This window comes from Myotis yumanensis, unplaced genomic scaffold (assembly GCF_028538775.1).
Source record: "Myotis yumanensis isolate MYYU_CA2020_CCGP unplaced genomic scaffold, mMyoYum1.0.hap1 SCAF_5, whole genome shotgun sequence".
In the NCBI taxonomy this organism is placed as follows: Eukaryota; Metazoa; Chordata; class Mammalia; order Chiroptera; family Vespertilionidae; genus Myotis; species Myotis yumanensis.
Window position 1 is genome coordinate 89,364,355 of NW_027223756.1, and position 13,320 is coordinate 89,377,674.

A 13,320-nucleotide genomic window follows, 5' to 3' on the forward strand; every position below is an offset into this window, starting at 1 on the left:
CAGACATGGCTCTGTGCCATGCCATGTAAAAACTGTAACTATTTTAGGGGGTAAGTAAAGGTCACAAAATCTCCCTGGGGCAGGTGAGGCCTGGATGGAGATAGGATAACATTCCTTGAATGTGGAGCCTTGGTCTCTATCACCCAAAGCCAGTACATGACTCGAGGTGGGAGAGGCAACATGTGACGCTGAGTAAATGAAAGGCAGATGGAGGTCAGTGTCCATGAAAAATGTTAACAGGCTGACTTGGTCACTTTGCCTACCCACTTCTGTACAGACTCATACTGTAGGGCCCAAACCTTGAACACGTTTTCTTGGCCCATCCAGAATAAACAGATTTGGCTGTAAAGGACCAAATTAGAAATGATTCTCAGACCGGTTTGTGCAAATGGTTTTTTTTTATTTTTTTATTTCCACATTTATATCACAAGGTGTCCACTTACTGGACCAAATAGCAAAGTTGCTCCCTTCTGCATCCTGAGAACACAGAAGTCTAGATACTGTACATTCACTAAGGCTCCTTGTTTTTGCAAATCGCGTTATGACAACCATAAGGCAAACGAATCTAAAGGAATGGTCATGAGTGTTTCCAGCGTACAGACAGGTCTCCTTGCCAACAGTACAGCTTTACACACCAGTAGCACCTGTGGGAACCTTTTGCTTTGGGGATGAGACTCTAGAAAGGTGAAGTTTTCTAGATATGTGCAGAAAAGGGAAAATAAAAAATAGAAAGGAAAATTATTTGGCTGGTGGTGAAATGGAATAAAATAAACTCTAGAAAACAAATTTTTGCAGCATTTCTTTAAAAAGTGAGTTTGAACTGAAACGAAATACTCATGTGTGGATGCCCATGGAGTGTGGGTCAAACAGGCTGGCCAGGGGCCCACCTGATGCCAGCAGCTCATTACATCTGGCACCATGATGGAAACACTGGCTGGATGGGGTGCAAATAGGCCATGAGGTTGCCCACTGCCTCTAACACTCAGGGCCAAATGAAAGAACAGAAAATGCAGATAGATGCGATGCATGCTTTTGTCACTGTGTTAAAGGTAACTTCTCCCACAGGTTTTCTGTGCCTGCCTGTAACTGAGGTCCCAGCTCATGGATGCTGGGAAGTGTCTGCACCTCTCCTGGGGTGGGGAGCTGACTCGTTTTATAGCTGGTTTGCTATAGAGTTCTGAACTCACTTTGCCGGCCTTCCTTCCACGCGGTCCTTCCTTTGTAATTTTGTTAGTAAACTGGTAGCAGCATTTCACAAAAGAAGGAGAATTTTGAGGGAAGAGCTTAGAGAGACCTAAGACCCCCGCCCCTCCCTTCTGCCTCAGCTGGGCTCCAAACCACGAGGCTTCCAGGCCTGGCCACCCTCCTGCTAACTGCAAGGTGGGAATGCACTTAGAGGCTGAGGGGCCAATCAGTCTAAGCAAACATAAGGCAGAATGTTCAATCGCCCGTCGTCACCGTGCGGATCAAGCGATATGCACTGCGTCCAGTCATACCAGTTACCCTGTGTGTCCTGACACCCATTCACCCCTGGCCACTGGTGGGCTTGGATTCTGTCCAGATCGTTCTGCGTGACCTGGCGGCTTAGCCCCGGGAGGTCAGTGGATGGGCCTGGAGGCAGTAGCACGTGTGGCGTCCTGGCCCCACGCCGGGTGCTCTCCTCCTGTTTCAGGTACTCAGACATGAAGTGGTGGGCCCCTGGGGTTTGTGCGCCCGAAGATGAGAGCAAGCTGCTCTGCCGGCTTAGGTAGGACTGAATGATCTCATTGCGTGACAGCTCCTTCCAGTTCGTCTGCTCAAAGGGGCTTTGGAGGCTGGTCTTGGCCTCGGGTTTGTCCAGCTCTGTCCTGGGTTGCTCCGTGTGCACAGGGCTGTCGGCCCGCACTGGCTCTTTCTGGGTCAGAGGTTTGATCTGTCTTGTCATGGGGTCAAAGGTGAGCTTCCGCTCTTTTAACCGCACAGGCTTGACGCCTGCCTCGGCCACTTGGCCGCCCAAGTTCACCGTGTAGTCACGAGGCTGTTTCCTCTTCTTTTTGCTGTCTGAACCACCAGAGGAGGCTGCATCACTGTCCGCCCTAGAGGAGTCTGGGGAGAAGCCAGCCCGGGGTAGGATGGACTCAGCTGGTGACAGCCCTGCCTTGCAGACCGGCCCTGCCAGTCGCTGGTGGCCCTCAGGCTGCTCTAGCCAGTGCACTGGGCTCTCAGCACTGGGCAACAGCTCTAGCCGCCGCACAGGGGGTGTGGATGGCTGGGCAAGTGGCAGTGGTGACGGCACCTGCGTGACTTCGAGCGACTGGGGCCGAGGCAAGGGACTGGGCACAGAGCCCTTGGGTGAGTATGGGCTCCGCTGCCGGGCAAAGGAGCCCTCATGCCGTGAGTTCCGGGGACTGAAGGAGCAGCGAGGCGGCCCTTTGGGGTGGGGAGGTCCCGAGGTCTCGTCCGCCCTGTCCAGCTGCTGTAGCACTGCAGCCTTGCTTTGCAAACAGGGCCCAGAGGGCTTGCCCAGACCTGGGGAGCTGGTGTGCGGCCTCACAGCATTGATGGGGATCTTGATGCTGTGCTTGTCATTCTCGCCCTGCTCCAGGCAGCTGCCCTCAGGGCCCACGTGCCTGCCACTGTCCAGGGGACCTGGGAAGCTCTCGGGGCTCCCACCTATCCCATTGGTGGGGAGAGGTGATGAGTTGGGAACCAGGGAGTCATGGCTTACTTTGGAGACCTTGGGAGGTGGCCCAGGGTGGCCAAGGTCACGCTGGTCCCCCCGGCGCTTGTGACTGCCCAGCCTGTCCAGCCGCAGCCCAGGCAGTCTCTGGATGTCATTGCGGTTCTTCAGGTCATGGATGCTCTTGGGTGCGCTGGCCACCCCCGCCTCTGGCCGGCAGTTGTGGGCACCCCCGTTAGCAGAGCCAGGGGCACCGGCCAGCCCCCGCAGCACTGCCTCATTCTGGTGCACAGGCTCAATGAGCTTCTGCCAGTTCCGCAGCAGCTTCTTGGCCCGCTTGGCGAGCTCTTCATTCTTGGTCTTCTTGCGGACGTCATTGATGAGTTTCCCAAGTCGCGTCTCCTACAACCAGAGAAAGACCATGGCACTTTTTTTGAGACGGAGTCCCCCTGTGGCTCCTAAACCACTGGCTTACCAGACACAAAACCTATGGGGAATTTGGGTCCTTTGTGACATCTAAATTCTCAAATATAGTCCTCAGACCCTAGGGTCCCAGGGCCAGAGGCAGCATTCTCAGAAGCACCATCCTGCAGGCTGCTGGCGCCAAGGCCACTGCAAGGACCCTTTGTCAAGGAAGCTTTCTGGATGACAGTACATTGTGGGAAAGGCAACAGCAAACAAAAGAGCCCAGGGCCAGCGACACCCACTGCAGTCTCCCCTGGGTACCCTCCTCACCCCCTCCCTAAGAGTGTAAGGCATCTTGCGGAGGATGGAACCCCAACTCTGGGACTGAACCCCCAACCCCACCCCAGGTTCCTCAGTGCCCAAGGAAAGATGACACTCTCAAGCACGTGCTGTGGGCTGGGACACTCACCTCCAGTGCCTCTTTGGTAATGGGGTACTTCTCCAGGCTGGAGATGACTTCCAACACCGCCACCATGTTCCGGATCTGCAAGACAAGAGCCACTCATCACACCCCTGCCCTTCTCCCTACCCCAGCCTGCTCCACCTCTCCCACACCAAGAGCCAGTGGAGCTGGCATCTCTGAAGCCCCTGCTGCACACCTCTGCCCGGGGGCAACATGGCACCCAGCACTCACTCTCCTATCCAAGTACATGGCCACACTCTCGAGTGTCTGTCACACAACCAAAACTCATGACATTAATGAAACAAGATCTGCTCTTGATCAAAGAGATACACTCTACTCTGTCATTTGATGGGGTGGGAGGCTAAAGTGTTAAATAAAATACACCAAGTTTAAAAGAAAAGATTGATACATAATAATCCAATAGATTTGGCTACCTTAACAAGACCTTTAGAGTTCATCCAAAGAAACTATAAAGAGAGCAAAAAGTCAAAGTGGGACAAGACAGATGCCACAAAGCCCCAATGATCCCAATCTGGAACATACAGAGACCCTGAGGAAAACACAGGAGGTTGAAGTATCAGTGCTCAAGTCTCCTAGTAATCAGGAAGTGTAGACCGAACCCTCACGTGAACACACTGTACACACCCAACTGGCAGAAATGGTACCTGACAATGCCAGAGAGTTCTTGGCACAGCTGACTGGGGAGCGATGGGCTTTGTCTAGTACAAACACGTATGTACATCTTACGACCAAGCAATTACAACCCTTTATGATACTTGCTTTAAGACAGGCCCTGTCCTACTAATACATGTTCCCATATGTCACCACCTTGGTTTAGTTGTCACAACCACCCCAGGATAGATACTATTATCATCACATTTTACAGATAGGAGATGATACAGAAAGTTGCAGGTGACATGTTCAAACGTTATGATGACACCAGTGTCCTCTAGGAGTTTGAAGGAACAGAGTGAGAAATTCAAGAGCCATAGAAATGAGCAAACTGCAGCTTTTGTATACAGTGGGGCCTTGACTTACGAGTTTAATTCGTTCCGTGACGGAGCTCGTAACTCAAATTACTCGTATGTCAAATCAACAGTGAACGAGTGAGACACGTGATGCTGGGCTGATGTTGTGGCGTTCACTGTGACGTTCGCTGTGCCAACTAGCAGTGGTGTATCTGAAGCTGGCTCATAACCCGAATTTTAGCTCGCAACTCAAAGCAAAAAATCGGCCGTATCTCGAAAAACTCGTTAGTCGGGACACTCGTAAGTCAAGGCCCCACTGTACTAATAAAATGGAGTTCAAACCACGGGGAGGGAAGTATCACATAAAACATATATGGCTACCTGGCTGGTGTGTGAGGGCACATGCCAGAGTTGCAGGCTTGATCATGTGTGTGCGTGCACGTGTATTTGTGCGCACGCAGGAAGGTAACCAATCATTTCCCTCTCATAGATGTTTTTATCTATCTCCCTCTCCAAGATCAATAAAGACATATTAAAAAAATATATGTGGCTGATTCCACTTATACCAAGCACTTCAAGATTAACTCAAAATGAATCATAGACCTAAATATGAAAGCAAAAACTCTCGGGCTTCTAGAAGAAACAAGAGAAGATCTTTGCCACTTTGGGGTAGACAAAGATTTCTTAGGAACCCCCAAACACTAACCATTCAAGAAAAAATATGGACAAACCAGAAACTATCTTAATCAAAATCCAAGAACTTGGGTTTACTAAAAGACACTGCTAATGAAGAGGCAAGCCTTGGCCTAGTAGTACATGTTGACAAAACATTCTTGCTGAAGAATTTGAATAGAGAATAAGAACGCCTACATCTCCATCAACCGAGCAGCTGCAGGTTTCCAATGAGCTGGCTGGAATAGGGAAGCCCACATCTGGAGTAAGCCTCTTCTCCCACCAAAATCACACAGTGAGCACATCACCCCCTGCACACACACACACACACACACACACACACACACACACACGCACACAGAGTTATGGAGACATGATACAGTAAGGAAAGGTACATCTCCACCCAGCCACTGCAGCATCTCCTTGTAGCTTTCCAAGAAATATTCCTTGCATACACAAGCCTGTGCACATACTTATCACATATTTTTAAAAAAACAAAACATGGTTTTATGTCTTGCTCTTTCTCACTAACATCTGAAATGCCCAGCAGCACAGACCCCTCCTTTTGCTCAGCTTTCCAGTGAGGGGAGGCCCCACCGAGCAGGGCCAGTTGGGGGAAACTTGGGTATTTCACTGGCTGTTATAGACAAAGCTGCTATCGCTACCTTTATCAGATGTGACTTTGGTCTAACAAACAAGCAACCAAAGGGGCTGTGGGCTCCCAGGCCATGAACTACTGTAATTAGCCCCTAGGGAGGCTGCTCCCATTGGAAGGTGAGGAAGCCTATTTCACTTATCTTTCTATCTTTGCCAGCACTATGGTGTATCAATTTCCTCTTGCTGCCAAAATGTTCATACATGATCACAGACTGAGTGGCTTAAACAAAATGCATGCATCATCCCAGGTCTGAAGGTCAGAAGTGTGCTTGGGTCTCCCTGGGCTGTGATCTAGATGTTGGCAGACTACCCTCCTTTGGGGCTCGTTTCCTGCTCCTTCGGGCGTTGGCAGGATTCAGTTCCTCAGTGCTGCAGAACTGAAGTCCCTGTTCTCTTTGTGGCTGTCATCTGAAGGCCATTCCCGGCTTCTGGTAGGCACTGCATTTCCTGGCTTGCACCCCAACCCTGCACCACACCTCTGACCAGCCAGGAAATGGTCTCTGCTTGTAAAGATTCCATATGTCATCACCATTTTGTTTAGTTGATGACATCAGGCTGTGCCCACCTGGACAATCCAGGTCTGCTCCCTTAGTCACAAAAGTCCCTTCTGCCATGTAAGGTACCATGTGCCCAGGTACCGGTGCCTAGGATGTGGGGCTGTTACTCTGCTGGCATTGTGTATTCCTGGCTTTTTTTTATCTGCCCCATTTCCAGCTAAAGGCAGTGTGGGTGTAAACTGCAGTGACCACAGATCACGACAGAAGCCCTCACTGTGCCCAACAGAGCTCTTGCAAAGCTGCCCCTTTGCCAGGGGCCAATTTGCGCCCTGGCAACAAGGGCCTCGTCTCATGATGTTTTCATTTGGGGCTGTGGCTGTCTCTAGAAAGCTACTTCAAACTGAGCTAAAGAGGCGGATCTGAGAGGAGACACAATCAACCACCTACACACCTTAATGTGCCTTCGAGTAGGGACGTGGTGCAAAAGGAGACTGCATGGTGAGGAGGCCAGTTGCACAGGGAAAGCAGGGCCACCAGCTCCCTGTCCCCAGTCCTGGGATTCAGCCTGGTAGGGTCCTGAGCTTGCCACATGGCCTATTTCCACCCTAGTGACCTCACTCTGGTATATTTAGAGCCCGAGGTCCCCATACACTCCTGGACCAGCAGTCCCCGCAAAGCACGCCCAGCAGCACAGAGTGTCCTTGTCCTTGGGCAGACACTGTCCCACTGCCAGAAGGAGAGAGAGGCAGAACACCTGGGCAGCCTGGGACTGGCAGCCAGCTGGTGCCGCAGACACCCTACGGCCAGGACCCTCCTTGGAAGCTTCACAGGAGCTGAGACAGGTCAGGCCTGCGGGCTCTGCCATAACTTGGGTGGTGTACAGAGAGGCCCTCAGCCCTGTGAAAAATGTTACCCCTGTCTCCCTCCTTCTGCCCCCGCTTCATGGAAATTCGGAATCTCCCCGAGGGGCTCACCCCTCTGGCTCTGCCCCACTCTTGGCCATGACAGGCAGGGCACTGAGCACTGTGTGGGAAGCAGTACTTGGACATTCCAGATAGAGTCAGTCTGCAGACCTTGAGAAATGCTACCAGGAGTCTGTCCCTGAGCCCTGGCCCTTACCACACTGGACAGGCAAGAATCTTGGAGGTCTGTGAAGCATCAGATCAGGCCTCTGGCCGCAGATCCAGTTGGCAGTGTCACCTCAGCCAGCCTGTTGGTAGGCAGTGGCCTGACCACAAACAGAAGGCTCCTGAACCTGTCTTACCAACCCACCCACCCACCCAAGAGCAACAGGCCTCCCACTCTGGATAGAGAGGTCCTGTGGGTAGCAGAGACGCCTAGGTGACATGTCAAGGGGGGCTCCCATCCAGGCTCGAGGACTGCAAAGCCCAACAAAGATCCTTGGCAAGGATGTGGGTGTCAGCTGGAAGGCAGGCAGGCATGCCTGTGGCAGGGCATCACCTGAGTGGGGTCTCCTACAGCAGAGGTCCCAGGGCTTTGTGAGATGATAAGGCAACAAAGCCTGGAGAGGGGAGAGGGAACCAGAATGAAGACAGTGGCATGAGCGAGGATGCCAAGAGAACATAGCCTGCCTTCTATCAACTCCAGCCCAAATGGGAGCTGACTGTTACCACCACCCCAAAGACCACCTACCTGTCTGCATGAAAACACATGTTCTCATCACCACAGCACATACACCGCTCCATCCTGTATGGGGAGGGAGCCTCTGAGCCGTTTTTGGAATAAGTCTGCAGGCCAGGGCTGAGGGCCACATGCAGCCTGCTGCTGTCGTGGATGCCTTGGGAATCTTCCCAGTAAAACAAACACACACATCTCAAAACCACCTGCCAAGCGGCTTTCCCAAAAGGGGCAGAATCCACACACCAGGGAGTCTGAGCACTGCAGCCTCTCATTTCCTCATTAGGGCTCCCGCAATAGATGCAAACTAATTTGTGTTTCCTGAACAATTAGTGAGCCTAGTACCACGTCCCCTTTCTGCCAATGATGACTTCCTGTGTGAACTGCTTACGTTCTCAACCCATTCATTCAACCCATTTGTTTTCTGTATTTAGTGGCCTCTTTATTGGAAATAAATATTGCCCAGTCATGGAACCCCCAGTGTGGTGGCATTTGCTCCACACAGATACCTAAATGTCCTTAGGGGAGGTACAAGATGGGACAAAGCTACTCTGGAATGGCAGAGAGCAGGCAGGACAGGCCATGCGATGGGCAAGACTCAGAGAAGACGTGAGGTGTCCACTGTAAAGGAAGGGCAAGAAGTCATCCTGGGTATGACACAGGTGTCTACAAAGTTACCCATGACTACTGGTGGGACTAACTCCATAACCACCTTGCTGATGGTTTTTATACTGGATTCAGACAGCTTAAACGTGGTTGTCCATTCAGACAGCCAGTGTCTCCAGCATCAAACATGTAGGCAACCCCTAAACCAGCGGTTCTCAACTTGTGGGTCGCAACCCCTTTGGGGGTCGAACGACCCTTTCACAGGTTTCGCCTAAGACCATCGGAAAACACATATATAATTACATATTGTTTTTGTGATTAATCACTATGCTTTAATTATGTTCAATTTGTAACAATGAAAATACATCCTGCATAGCAGATATTTACATTACGATCCATAACAGTAGCAACATTACAGTTATGAAGTAGCAACGAAAATAATTTTATGGTTGGGGGTCACCACAACATGAGGAACTGTATTAAAGGGTCGCGGCATTAGGAAGGTTGAGAACCACTGCCCTAAACTAAGGCACCTCCTGATCTCGAACCAGGGGAAAGAAAGAACCCTCATTGAGCACATCCTCACTAGGGGATGGGGAGGATGCTCCGCACTGCCAACCCAGTTCCTGGGCTCTTAGGGGTTCTAATGGAGACTTCCCACATATGAAAAGCAAGAGTAGGCACAAAGGAAGTAAAACAGCCTTCATTCTCAGAAAGCCCCTCAGCACCTAAATCACTACTGCAGCTGGAGATATTTGCTGCTCGACTCACAGTGAATGGGAAGCAGGGGGTTGGACACACACAGGCAACAGCCCCAGGGACAGGAGAACAACCCTCAGAAGCAGTCTGGACAAAAGTCTGGACAATGCCAGTGCTGGGTACCACCACTCCTGCTCAGGTGATGTCCCTATCCTCCCACACCCTGGGTCACGTGAGGGCAATGAAGGAACCTGCATAAAACTCCACAGCATGCTACATTCCATGTGAACATTAAAGGTACACTGCTCATCCTAATCTTTAATGACACAATTTTTACTATTTACTAAAGATATGATGTCATCTGCAACTTGCTACAAAATAACCCACTTGGGTGTCTATTGGAGGAAGCGAACAGAGGAAACAATGTTGATCTGGTAAGTAGGATTTTAAGTTGGTATCTACTGATGCCAGGATGGTTACATTATTCTAATTTTATGTTTGAAACTTACCACAATCTTTAAAAAGTTCACTTAAATACATGTATTTCCTTACATTTGGATGGGATACTTCACTAGACCTGGAATGTCAGGGCAGCGTGTGGAGGTGAAGTGATCAGGTAACCATTTTCCAATTCCTCACAGTGGCTTTGTGCTGCACCACCTGGTGCCTGTGTGGGGAGGAGGCTGAGGACTAAGTGGTTCCACAGTGAGTCTGTCTCCTGAGGAGTTCAAACTACCTTGGATTCAAACTACCAGGCACCGGGGTAGAAAAGGGCATGGGGTCTGGTCTCCCTGCTAAAGAGCCCAGAAGGCCAGAACTTCGCTTTGCAGCTCCTTCATGCAGGAGAGGCCCACCTGCCTGAGCCATCACATAGTGGGGAGTGCTTCAGAGTCCACAAGGGGCTCTCCAGAGGGTGTCAGCCATGAATGGAAGAGTTGGCAAAAGGGATCCCTGTCTTTTGATGTTATGGCCAACCAGGAGCCACACCAAAGCCCTTGTCCAACTGTGGATGTCTTCGATCTATTTCAGGGATAGGTAGGTAAACCCCAAGCCCTGAGTAATTACCACCGGTAGGGGGGCGGGGGGGCTGGGGACTTCCACCCAGATGCGAAACAATTTGGGGTTTGTGAGGCCCCTGGTTCACGGCTCCCTTTTCTCCATGCATCAAGGGGTACCACTCCACCAGAAATACCCAACCTCTTGGTCATGAAGCTGGACATGTGCAGCTGTGATAAAAATGGGGAAACCCTGCACTCCCTGAAGTCTAAGCACCAGTGGGACCACCTGGCCTGACTCTTACAGGATCACCACTTGCTGGGTTCCTCCAGGGGCCAAACTCTAGCTTTTTATCCTTGAAACCCCACTTTACAGATAAGGAAACTGAGGGTCCAGGGCTCACCATGCAGCTGGAAGGTTGTGGACTTTGGCCTCATATTGGCATCCCACTCACACACTCTCCCCAATCCACTACAACAGGGAAATGCACAGGTTACAAAGAGCTCCTTGAAGCCACACAGAGCCAGCAGCTTCATGCCCAGCATGCCCACAAGCACATTCAGATGGTCTCCAGGCTGCCTCTGCCTTCCTCCCTAGAGCCAGGGAGACCCACACCCTCCCACCAAAGCTGAGGCTTTAGCCCACCCACCAAGGTCACCCTGAGCTGCAAGCCACTTAGTGCTGATGATGATGGCCCTTGGCCCTGGAACCTGCTCTCCTCCAGGCCCCAGATAGCACACACCGAGGACGAACTCACCCACCTCACTGTCTGGACAGTCCCCCGACCACCCACAACAACTTGTTCAGTGGGCTCAAAGGAAGACAGGTCAGCAGTGAAAACCAGTTTAGTTAAAAAACCAACAATGTGAAAGTTGTCTTTTCCCCCCTCTTTTAAATGCATAATGCTCTTACAAAACTTACAACTTACAAAACCACTTAGCTCAAAAGACTTTTGGAAGCGTTCAGCAAGCAAGCTGTCCTTCCAAGCTAAAACATGCCACAGATGGCACCCAGAAGCAACCAGACAGTGAGTCTTTCAATGTGCTGAGCTTTTCAGCGCCATCCCCAGCTGAGTCATGGTTCCCTGCCAGTCACACAGCAGGCATCAGTCGTGTCTGCTGAAGGTGTGTGGACAGGGTGAATGAAACTGGGCTCTGTTGGGCAAGTGTGTGTGATTTTGTACCAGCAGCACCATTTTCAGCCACAGCAAGTCTTCCTGCTTCTGATAACCACACATGTTCCCTTGCAGATGCTGTTCTGTGACTCAAACTACCTCCGTCACAAGCTGGTGCAAGAGGTGGCAACTATACCCCCCAGAGGGCCTGTAAGAGCACGGCCCCAGTCTCACACAGTCTTCCTTTTCAGCTCTGGAAGGTGCAGCCTCCTGGGCCCTGCTCTGCCTTTCCTGGTCCCACAGCTAGACTGGAGCAAGGGGAACCTCCTTCGGGCAGATGCCATGCCAACACTCTGCCTCGTAAAGGCATCATCCTCCGCCAGGAGCCCGTGGAAGCCTCAGAGCCACAGGAGCAAAGTCTCTCTCAGAGGAAGAATGACACTGGGGTGCAGGGTATCCAATGTGCGGCCAACAAGTTCACCACTTGTAAAAGCACAATATCACTTCCTCATCAGTGGGGCCCATCTGTTCCCCAGAGGCATCCTCAGTTGGAGCATGCCCACCATCTGAGTGGCCTGACTGTCCACAAAGAACCCACAGCCAGAGCATGCAACTGCAGCTGTAACTCAGCCCAGGGGATGGAAACTCCTGCCTGGGCCCAGGCACCAGGCAGAGCATAGCCTGTGCCCTATAAGCAGAACAAGAAGAGGAGGCCCAACCCAGGGCCCAAGTATGAGTGGAGTGGCTGCCATCCATAAGACCTCTTCAAAAGTGGCTTGCAGACAAGGAGCGGCAGCACTCCTCTCCACAGCTCCAAGCTTTATATCTCAGCAGCTCTTCCCAACAAAACTATGAACTTAAACTCTCCTGACCCCTGAATTATGTCAACAGGATGTACAATTCTGGTTGTAATTCAGCCCTTTTTGAGAACTCTCAACTCTCATCCCTACACTAACACACTGGAAAGTCTGAATACCAAATAGAGCATTTATTTCTGCCAGACATACTCACAGAAGGGTCCAGTTGGCAGTGTATCTGATGACAGTTGAGGGTTTCTCCCTCCCAGCCTAGCTCCTGTAGGAACAGCCAGTAAGCATACCAGCTGTACAAGATGGAATGACATGATGCTCATGAGAGGGGCACACACAATGCTCAACCCACATGAACCTAGAAAATGGGCGATCCAAAACGACAATGAGCCAGCTTTTTAGGACCTGATGGGGACCAACATCTAAGAGACTGTTAAGTGAAACAGCAAGGTGAAAACAGTACACTCCTGTGCTGCCAACGGAGAATGCCCAGCAGTGGTGTTGGGCAGAGAGAGAGTGGGGCCCAACTCTGATATAAGGAAGATCAGCCACCAACCTGAACCCTGCTTCTCTATGAGCTGGGAAAGAATGTTAGGAACCTGAACCCTGCTTCTCTATGAGCTGGGAAAGAAACCCGGGCAGAATGTTAGGAAAAGTGCAGATTATGTCTGTAGGTCCTGAATGGCACACTGACCACAGTCCTTAGAGACTGTGTCCTCAAGGGGCAAGCCAGGGATGCCCAGCTCACTCACTGCTAAGCGCCTCTATGGCCTTAGTGCAGTGCTAGGAGGCCACCCCTCCCCAAACTTGCTATCCCATCCCAGACTCCTGGCGGTGTGTGTGGCTCAGAGTAATGGCAGTGGGCAAAAGGATCTTCTCAGTGGACATTCCTGCAACGGGGGCCACTGTGGAGAGAACCAAGGACACTGTCACCCATGGAACAGGAGGGTAAGCCTGGATATTCTGTTTCAGACATCAGTGTAAGATGGGACACACATACCCCACAACCCAGCAATTCCACTCCAGGGTATTATCAACAGAAACATGAGTACCAAGAATGGTGGGGTCAGCATGTTGAGAACAACCACAACTGAAAAACACCTGTATGGCTATGGCCAAAGAGTGAGTGATGACTAA

The 13,320-nt window shown here is 51.1% G+C and overlaps 1 protein-coding gene across 1 annotated transcript in view; it reads right to left on the reverse strand.

Moving 5' to 3' along the window:
- Positions 1-379: 379 nt before the first annotated feature.
- The window catches only part of MED26 (mediator complex subunit 26), a 44,190-nt gene continuing 31,249 nt past the window's right edge, over positions 380-13,320 (reverse strand). Inside the window, exons 2-3 of the mRNA XM_070416328.1 lie at positions 3,534-3,608; positions 380-3,061 (exon numbers count right to left, since the gene is read on the reverse strand). Coding sequence (XP_070272429.1) covers positions 1,412-3,061; positions 3,534-3,608 — 1,725 coding nt within the window. The 3' untranslated portion in view covers positions 380-1,411. The remainder of the gene's footprint in view (positions 3,062-3,533; positions 3,609-13,320) is intronic.